General features: G+C 38.4%; 1 protein-coding gene across 2 annotated transcripts in view; it reads right to left on the bottom strand.

Moving 5' to 3' along the window:
- Positions 1-9,073: 9,073 nt before the first annotated feature.
- Positions 9,074-10,816, bottom strand: part of LOC138176453 (mitogen-activated protein kinase kinase kinase kinase 3) — a 118,046-nt gene continuing 116,303 nt past the window's right edge. For both annotated transcript variants that reach the window (XM_069107237.1, XM_069107238.1), the window contains one exon: positions 9,074-10,481. In XM_069107237.1, coding sequence (XP_068963338.1) covers positions 10,394-10,481 — 88 coding nt within the window. In that variant the 3' untranslated portion in view covers positions 9,074-10,393. The remainder of the gene's footprint in view (positions 10,482-10,816) is intronic.

Below are 10,816 nucleotides of genomic sequence, written 5' to 3'. Positions count from 1 at the left end.
AGAGAGAGAGGGAGAGAGAGAGAGACAGAGAGACAGAGACAGAGAGACAGAGAGAGAGACAGAGACAGAGAGAGACAGAGAGAGAGAGACAGAGAGAGACAGAGAGAGAGAGAGAGACAGAGAGAGACAGAGACAGAGAGACAGAGAGACAGAGAGAGACAGAGAGACAGGGGAGAGAGACAGAGAGAGAGAGACAGAGAGAGAGACAGAGAAAGAGACAGGGACAGAGAGAGAGGAGTCAAGGCTGATACCTAGATTTTAAGCCTGGTACCCTTGACAATAATACAGAAGTTTGGGAAGAAAGAAGGGCTTGCAGGGAAGACAAGAGATTGCATTTTGGACTTGTTGATTTTAAGATGTCAATAGAATATCCAGTTTTTTGAGATGTTTAATAGACAGTTGGAGATTATGACTGCAAATTGGGGAAAAAAGAGCTGGACAAATAGATGAGAATCATCTGCAGAGATATGATATTTCAATGTTAGAATTTCTATGAAAAGATTTGTGCCTGCTTTGAAACATCTATTCTCAATATATCTAGCAGTATTTGTATTTAGTATGTCAAGGTAATGGATTGTACTTATGTTTGCTTTTATATTATTAAAAATCTTTTTGGATTTGCTAAAGTGATGCTAATTATTACATAGATCTTTTTTTTTTTTAAACATCAGATGTTATGTTCCTATATCAGGAATTGGAGTGTGAGACCTTTATATACTTCCCTTGAAGTGTCCAGAGCTCCACTGGAAACTTCTGGAGACTCAATCTACAGACATTTATTAAGCTCTAAGTATGTGCCAGGCACTGTGCTAAGAACAAAAGATACAAAGAATGGCAAAGACATGATCCTGGCCCTCAAGGATTTCACATTCTAACAGGGGAGAAAACATGCAAACCGCTGCATGCATATGGCATATATGGGGAAATATTCATCTCACACTGAAAATCTTGCACTCTGAGATGAAGAAACAATCTCCTTATGGCCAACTGAGAAGGAAAAGCCATTGGCTCAATGGATCTTTCAAAGGGAGTGGCTTACCCCCTATTCTGCCCCTAAGTAGATGATTTCAGAACTATCTCATGTTCTTCCTGGACAAATGGGGGAGAGGGGATGATGAACTCCTCCCATCCCAGCATCATGGTAGCTGCTAACACATGGCAACAAAAGCCCATTTCTTACCTGGATAAACTTGAGCCTGGATCTCAGAACCTTATCTGCCCCCCTCTGCTTTGTGATTACTTGCTTGATTCTAGGTGACCTAGTAGTGATCTCGGGATGGATGTTTCCAGGCTTGGAGGCAGTCCTGTGAGTCTGAAAGGTTGGGCCATTCTGGTCTTCAGTTGGTACTGGCTGCACTGCAGGAAGTGTTGCATCTACATCCATTTCAGTGCTTCTGAGACATAACCATCATCTGGAAGATGAACCCAACCTTTGGCCTGGGTTGCTAGAAGACATGGACCTGGAGGGGATTATTTAGGATAGTGCAGAGCCAAGGTGAAATGTAAAAGAACTATGCAGCAGTATCACAAATTTAATCAAATCTTGATGTTCTAAGTTTCAACTTCCTCGGAGCATAATCATAGTAATGCTATTACTGTTTAAATTTTTCAGTCAATGTATGTTTGTGGGTCATGTTTTTAAATTTTTTCCTTCTGTAGAGGAAATAAATAGCTGTCCCATACCTGACCTACAATGTACATTGAACATTCTGTTGTCTCTTCCAACCTTGGGAAGACTCTATAGACATACTCTTAAAACCTAAGCATTGTTATTATTCTTTGTTTGTTTTTTTCCCCCGGCCTCCTGGGTGGATTGTCAAGTGCCAAAGAGTTAGAGAAAAAGACAATGAAGCTTCTTTTAGGTAATCTGGCTCTCTTACAACTGAACCTGGTCAGCCTATGTGCATCCAGAGTTGAGGGGACATCTAGTTTAAAGGGAAAAGATAAGAATATTCTAGAGGACTGTAATGATTGTTCTGCATTGTAAAGCCTCAGAAAATAGTGAGTGCTCCAAGACTTTGTATGATAGAATTACTGACTCACCATCAGCAATCTCAGGCTTTGCAGTCCTTGAGAGGTTGCCAAATTTCGATCAATGATACATTTACAAGATGTATATTGTTGGTTATGGCCTGTAGCCATGCAAATGAATAAATATGGAGGTCTCTGGCACCATGTTCTTAACCAGATGAACTAATTTTACACATGATTTAAATTTTCATGAAGATAAATATCATTTCCTTGATTTGCATCTCTTAGCACTTAGGCAGTATACCTGCTTTTACTCTTTAATTTTCCTGTAATCTCAAAATTGACCTACAGGGAGCAATTAATTTTCCCAACTAGGTTATGAACTACTTGAGGGTGGAACTTATTCACCTTCTGTATTACCCACAGGGCCTACACTATAGAATGATGTAATTAATGCTTGGTGAAGGCAAGATTTTAAAATGTTGAATAAATTATTAATATTTTTAAAGTCTAGATTAACTACTGACTAGTCTGGTCAATAGCATAACAATAAAACTTATTTTATTTCTGCCTAATTGAAAATTTTTTCTAAGGCTATTTATGCTATATCCACATAAAATATAGCAATTACTTTTGATACTATTTTTTTTTTCTATGTAGCTCAGAGGCTAACGGCAAATCAGTTATCAATTTACCACAAGACTGGGCAACCAAGCTATAGAAAAAGAGATCAGTAAAGTCAAACCAGCAAGCAGTGTCTTGCACATAGGAGCTCAATAATGATGCTTAATTGAAATGAATTTATTTTGTCCAAAATGAAAAAAAAATAGGAATGGAAAACCAATTTTTTTTTTAAAACAACCATACTGTCAATTCTCTTCCATAAAGCAAAAATGGAAATACTGTATTAGCACAGAAGTGTGTTGAGACAGAGAAAAAACTAGGTATACAAAATGCAGGAAATGAGCACAGTAGTCAAGTGTTTGGTAAACTGAAAGACATCAGCTACTGAGGTAAGAACTATTTGAAAAATGGGAATAGTTGTGAAAATTGGAAAGTAGTGTGGCAGAAATTAGGTTCAGACAAAAATCTTACAGTGTATACCTGAAAGCTCCAAATGGAGCTCTGAATACACATAAGGGTGACATCATAAATAAATTAGAGGAGCAAGGAAGAAATTACCTTTCAAAAAAGAGACAGAAAGGATCACAGAAGATAATGGACCATTTTGAATATAAAAAATCACAAAGTTTTTGTTCAAACAAAACCAAAGCAGCTAAAAATAAGAAACTGATTTCAAATCTATAAGAATAAGACCTGTTCTCCAATTTATATGAATAAGTAGTTTTCCAAGGAAGAGATCTAAGCTATCAATAGCCATTAGGAGGGGGGTGGAGGGGGATGCTCTAAATCACTAATAATTAAATGCAAATGAAAGTAACTCTGCTATTACTTCACATATATCAGATTTGCAAAGCTGATGAACAATGAAAATGACAAATTTTGGAGGGAATGTGGAAAAATATGAACATTAATAAACTGTGCATTTGTAAACTGGTTCTGGAAAGCAATTTGGAATTTTGCCCCTAAAATTCATACCCTTTGATCCATCTATTCCACTTGATTCCAAAGAGATCAGAGAAAGAAGAAAAGCACCACAGGCACAAAAATATTGGCAGTACCTCCTTTTGTGGTGGCAAAGAACTGAGAACTATGGGAATGCTCATTAATTGGGAAATGGCTGCACAAATTATGGCATACTAATATGATAGAATAGTATTGGTGGTACAGTGGATAGAACACTGGGCTTGGGATCATGAAGACTTATTTTCATGAGTTCAAATCTGGCCTCAGACCTTTCTGAGCTTTGTGACCTTAAGTCACTTAATCCTGTTTGCCCTTGTTTCCGCATCTGTAAAAAGAGCTGGAGAAGGAAATGGCAAACCAGTATCTCTCCCAAGAAAACCCCAAATGGGGTCTGAAGCGTCAGACATAACTGAAAAACAAGTCAACAACAAAGACAAAACATTGAAAGACTCAAGAACTGACTGACAAAGAAGTGTGCCTCCCATCTCCTGACAGAGAAGTGATGGACCCAGGGTGCTGAAAAGACATTTTTCAAATGTGGCCAATGTGGGAATTTGTTTTGCTTTACTATACATATTTGTTAAAAGAGCTTTGTTTTTCTTTTCTGGTTTCAATGAGGGAGGGGAGGAAGTGGGAGCAAGCCAAAATATTTTTGTTCATTGAAAAGATTAAAGAAATTTTTTTTGGAGGGGGGGAGAGAGAGGAAGCATGGTGCATAGGGCTCTCATCTTTCTGACTGCTCTGTTTCATTTGTTGACTTAATAGCTCCTTAACTGTGGGTATATTGCAAGCCTATCCTAGGCCTTTTTCTCTCTTAGTGATCTTGTAAGCTCCCAAGGCTTCAATTTTCATTTCTATGTAGTTCAACTCTTCAGCACCCTTTGCTCTTGAATCTTTTCCTGCATTGTCAATGTCTTGCGAACCCCAACCTTGGACTATTCTTACCATTCTCCTTCAACTCCCCTCCTGCTGAACCAGGCTGAAGGAAGTCAACCATGTTGACTGGTTCCATTTGGATAAATCTTATTTAACATCAACTGGGTCCTCATTCCAATAAGGCAGTCCTTTTACCTTTCCTTAATTTATTCTCTCACCCAGTCATTAGAGCAGATGTTTTCTTCTCTCAATATGCCTAAAGCACCCCTTTAGCTTAGAACCTAGGCTCACACTTAATTTTGAGAAGAGACAATTTGCTTTTTTCCCTTTTCCCTCACCTCACAACTGCCTGACTCCATCCTTTATTTCCTCTTTTATTCCAATCTGATGGTGCTGAAGTGGCTTTTCTCCTCACCAAGGAACCCTTCCATGTATCCTCAGTCCTGTCCTCTTGAATGTTCTTTAGCACATTGTCTCCACTGACCTTTCCTCCCTCCAATCTTCAATCTCTCCCTACCTACTGGTATCTTCCCTGTTGCCTATAAAAAACCCCATCTTCACTACCCTTGAAAAACCCTCATTAAATCCTATATAATACTTCAAGGTTTGCAAAGCCTTTTGCATGTCACCTTACTTTGTTCTCACAACAACCCGGTTGCATAAGTGACACTATTATTCCCATTTACACGAAACATAGGAACCTGAGGCTGAAGTTTATTGACTTTCCCATGGTTATACAGTTACTAAGTGTCTGAGGGAGGATTTGAACTCAGTTCTTCCTAAGTCCAAGTTCGGCAATCCATATACCAGCTAGAGCTATCCTCATATCTCTTTTCCCTTTCTCAGCCAAACATGAAAAAGCTCTAGACTTGTCTTTACTTTCTTTCCTTTTGCTCTTTTAAACCCTCTGAAATTTCATTTCCAGCCTAAGCACTCAATTTAAACTTCTCTCTTCAAAGTTACTTTTGTAAAATAAACTTTTATTGATAGCTTTTGTTTCTTAAATCCTCATTATTATGTCCCTCTCCATCACAGGAGCCATCCTATAGAACAAATAATATATTTTTGGAGAGGAAAACCCCTTAGTGTTATTGGAGAAGTCTGAAAAACATGTGCAATGTGTAACACCTGGACATCTCCCACAGCCATGAAAGGGTGGGTTGTAGTGTCCTCTCATATCTCTTCATTTTTGAATCCTCTTGGTATAATTTTGTTACATTTACTTTTGATTTGAGGGGGTGGAGTGCTGTTCTTGCCATGGTTTCCATGTTCTTTCCATTGTTGTGTTGTATATGTTGCTTTTTTGGTTCTGCTTACTTCAAGCTGCCTCAGTTCATGTAGATCTTTTCATGTTCCTCTGTATCACAATTTCTTACAGCACAGTATTCCATTGCATTCATTTTATTCCATGTTCGAATGTTCTGTGATTTGTTTAGCTGTCCTCCAATTGGTAAGCATCTGCTTTGTTCCCAAATCTCACCTATCACAAAAAGTACTGCGATAAATATTTTGGACAAATGGTCTCTTAATTGCCAAGTCTAGTGGTCATTTCTCAATCATCCTTCTTTTGACATTTTACAATGTTGCTATCAAACCCTCACCTCCAAGATGCTTTCTCCTCAGGCTTTTATGCCTGCTTCCTTGGGTCTTCTAACACTTTTTCAGTCTCCTTTGCTGGATCATCATTCACGTGATGCTTCACAATGGTGATTCTACCAAAAGGCTCTGACCTGGAATCTTTTTGTTTGTCTTCTCTTGGTGACGTCAACTTCCTTGGGTTCAATGATTTCTATGCAGATGCCTCCAGATGGATATATTCAACTTGAATCTCTCTTGAGCTTCAGTCCTGACACTTCCAACTGGATATCATCTGTAGTGACCTCAAGATCAATACATCTAAGAACTCATTACCTTTCCCCTCAACCCCCTCCTCATGCAATCGTCCCCATTTACTGTTGAGGGCACTACTATCTTTGCTGTCACCCAGTTGGTTGATCTTACCATGTTTCCCCATAATAAGACACTGTCTTATTATTTTTTTTGGACAGAAAAACACCAGAGGGCTTATTTTCAGGGGAGGGCTTATTTTAATGAACATTGACAGCAATTTTAATAAACAGGTAAATGTGAACAAAAAAATGTACCTTTATTCAATAATGAATTCAATAAAGAACAGGATGACACACTCACTGCTGCAGCTCTGATTGGATGCAGCTCAGAGCGCGGCATGCGTTTCACGGGGGGCAGGGGGGTGGACGAGGGGACGGTGCATACAGAGGGTACCGTAATGTGACGTGTAGCGCAGGGGATCACCTTCACTACAGTAGCAATCTCAATAGGGCTTATTTTCGGGGGAGGGCTTATTTTAGAGGAATCTTACACAGTAAGGGGAGGGCTTATTTTCAGGATAGGTCTTATTATCGGGGAAACACGGTAGCATTACTCTTGAATTCTCATGTTCCCCAGCAGCTAGGGAGCACAACAGAACACTACACCTGGAGCCAGGAAGAGCAGAGTTCAAATCCACCCTCAGACACTTAATTAGCCATATGACTCATCCTGTTTGCTTCAGTTTTCATAAATGTAAAATGAGGATAACAGTACCTACTTTCCAGGGTTGTGGTGAGATCAAATGATAATAACCGGAAAGGGCTCAGAACAGTGTCTAGCACATAGTCTGATAGCTATCATTATTATTAATTACCTAATCAGTTGCCAAATCTTAATTCTATCTCTACAGCTCTCACATGGATCACCTCTACACTCACATGATATCAGGCCCGAATCACTTCTTGACTGGACAATTATGATGCCCTAACCGATACTATTTGTTGTCTCGTACTCCAACTTCCCCTGACCTCTGCCAGATAGCTGCCATAGCGATTTTTCAAAAGTGCAGAAATCAATGTAACCTCTCCTACTCAAAAAATGGCCTATTACCTTTAAAATCAAATAGAAATTGATATTTTGAATTTAAAGCTCTTTACAACTTGGCCCCAATCTACTTTTCCAACTTTTCGTTACTTCTCTCTTCTTGCTAAGTTTTTGTGACATTGCTTCCTCCTGGTTTTCCTCCTATATGACCACTCCTCTGTCTCCCTTGATGGATCTTCATCCATGGCCTGTTAACTGTTGGGTGGGTGCCCCCACCCACAGCTCTGTCCTGGTCCCTTTTCTCCTATGTAATTTCACTTCATGATCATATCAGTGCCAGTGGTATCCATGAACATCTCTATGCAGATGACTATCAGATCTACTGGTCCAGCCCTAACAGCTCATGTGACTTTCTACAGGAAGACTTTTCTGGCCCTAAGATAGTCCCTTTCCCTGTCTTATTTATTTTGTATATATATCTATGTCTACATGTTTCTTCCCTTGAAAAAAACATAAGATTCCCCAGCACATCAAGTCTCACTTTTCTCTACACCCCCAGAGCCTAGGTTCGTGGCCGGGGCACTGCAGATACTTAATAAGCACTTAATTTCTTTCCCTCCCCCTCCCCTATCATTTGAGAAAGGAACCAAACCAAACCAAACCTCAAAGCCTTGGCTTTAATGCTGCCTTTTCTTGGTTCTTCTGTTTGTGTGTGTGTGACTGTTCTTTTCAGGCTCCTTCTCTCCACACTCTTGGTCACCTGGTCAGCTTTCACAAGGGTTTAATTATCATTTCTATGCTGCTGACTACAATATCAGCTAGCCCTACTTTCTCTGCTGAGCTCCAGGTCTGTATTGCCACATTTCAAACTAGATTTCCTATAAACATCTCAAATTTAACATATCCAAAATAGAACACATTATCTTTCCCCTAATCCTCCCCTCTTCCAAACTCTCCTATTTCTATCACGGGCACCATATTCTTTACAGACACTGAAGTTCACCACCTGATTTAATCCCAGGCCCCTCAGTCATCTCCCATATGTTACTCATCTGGTTTCTCCATCTCTCACAGATCGTCTTTCTACTCACATGGCCACCACCATAGTTTAAGCCCCTATCCCCTTACCTGAGCTTTTGCAACAGCCTCCTGATAGCCTTGCCCTCAGCTCTCTCCTTAACTCAATACACTCTCCACACAGTTGCCAAAATGGTTTTCCTAAAGCTCAGCCTTGACCACATGCGTCACTTCTCTACTTAAACTCATGGCTTCTTATTCCTTTAAAGATCAAATATAAACTTTGGTTTTCAAAGTCCATCACAAACTGGCCCTTTTCCAGTCTCACTGTACATTACTCCTCTTTCATGCAGTCTCTGCTCCACCCAAATCAGTTGTCTTAATTGTCATCCTGCTACATGACATTCCATCTCCTGTTTATAGTGGCCAAATTCCTACTTTTCTTCAAAACTTAGTTCAAGTACCATCTCTTACATGTAACCTTTCCTGATCTCTCCATCTGTCAGTGCCTCCCCCAGATCACCCTGTATCTTCTATAGAAGATACCCTGTACCTTCCATATACCTCTATATTTATCTGTTGTCTCCTTGTCATTAGACTATAAGCTCCTTGGGAACAGGATGGGTTCACTCTTGTTTTTAATCATTTCAATGCCTAGAATTGTGGCTAACACAGAGCAGGCATTTAACGAACATTTGTTGATGGTGTTTTATAAAAATTAATGCTGATGACAAGTTACTATACAACAGCATGTTAAAAAATGTTTTTATTTTACAATATGTACAATAAGGAACATATTCAAAAGCATTACCAATCACATTAATGAAGACCATAAATCACAATTTAGTTGATCTTAGTGTATGTACTCACATTAAAATATAAAGAACATATACAAAAAAAGAGCCAAAGTGTGCATTTTACTAAAACTTGGTATATACATATTCCATTGGAAAATAGCAATCAAAGATAACTTTGACCAAAACTAAATTCCTGTGATGTGTAGTAACCATTATTTGTCTGTATGAGGTAGTAACTAAATTATTTTGGCCATGTGTTAACACTAAATCAAAACAAATATGAAAATGATCATAAGGCCAAAAGAAGTAAAAATACGACAGGAAATTTGAACCACTTTACTCTATGGAATGTTATAGTTCTTCAGTGTGATTATATGAAATGTTTAGTGTGGACTCTTTTCAATGCTAATTTTATCACTGTGTATACTATAATTCAAACAATGATTGCAGTGTTATATCATGGTACCGCTATTCTGTGATTCAAACCCATTTCAAAAGGTACTGTTTTTTAAGTAGAGAAGCAATCAAAGAATTTTGCTTAAGTATAAAAAAGACCAGTTACTACAACAGGTGGTTAATTGGTTTGTTTTACAAAGAAAACAACCAAATACATTTTTAAAAGGTATTTCGAAGCCCAATGCATATTGACAATGTCACAGCTTACTTTTGTGACTCAATACATCACATATCAATACTTTGTGCAAATATAAACACCAGTGTACTTGCATTAAAATAAAAAACAAGATTATAAAATGATTTCAGCCTCGGTTACAATTTTAAAAGTTACAAGATTTATAGTTGTATTACTAAATTACATAATAAAAATACAATAGTGTTGTTAGATGTGTTCATTGCCAGCATCCTATTCTATAATATAACCACACCCAAGGAGGAGTTCTTAAAATAGTACCCCCAATTGCATTTTTGCATCAACCTTTACATCTGTACAGATAAGACACTTGTACATCATAAAAGGACCATTATCTACATCAATTCTTAGTGTATGTCATCAGTACTATCAAGTTTCACTGAAAAATACTGCCTCTATGTACAAAGATTACATAATAGTGAATGAAGCACTGGTGTGGTACATATGCTAAACACATCCATACCACACAATCAACATTTCTCCTCCTCTGTCTCATACCACAATAAATTACAAAGTCACTGAAGCTAGGTGACTGTAGCTTGTGTATAGCTTCAAGCATCCATTAACGTTGCAGCAGTAGTGTTCTCTTTCTATGATAGGTAAGTGTCATGCACAACATTTCTCAGTAACTGTTTTCATGACCCGCCAGGATGTATAAATTGCTATTGGCTGTAGGATTATCAGTTGGCCTACTTTCCAAAACCACGACCCTATAAAGTAATGAAAACAAAACAGAAAGTTATTTTTGAAAGTTAATGTTAGTGAGAAGGCTCTTTTTTTTTTTTAAACTACATAACTATCATTTGCTGACTGTGAGCAGATTACTCTGACACCACTTACTAAAGAAACAGTTCCTTTTCTAAGAACCAACCTGGTAGTTTTACTCTTAGTGAGTGACATTTTCGTGTGTGTGTGTGTGTGTGTGTGTGTGTGTGTGTGTGTGTGTGTGTGTGTGTGTGTGTGTGTGTGTGTTGTGGGTAAATATTTTGTATAGATTGCCCACTGCCCACTGAAGACTGTTACCTTTATATAATTCAGAAGAACA

Source organism: Petaurus breviceps, unplaced genomic scaffold (genome assembly GCF_028583685.1).
Source record: "Petaurus breviceps papuanus isolate PSGF00001 unplaced genomic scaffold, PetGlider_PUasm1.0 89393, whole genome shotgun sequence".
Classification (NCBI taxonomy): domain Eukaryota; kingdom Metazoa; phylum Chordata; class Mammalia; order Diprotodontia; family Petauridae; genus Petaurus; species Petaurus breviceps.
Note: the sequence above shows the minus strand (reverse complement) of the source record. Positions and strands in the feature narration are given on the sequence as shown.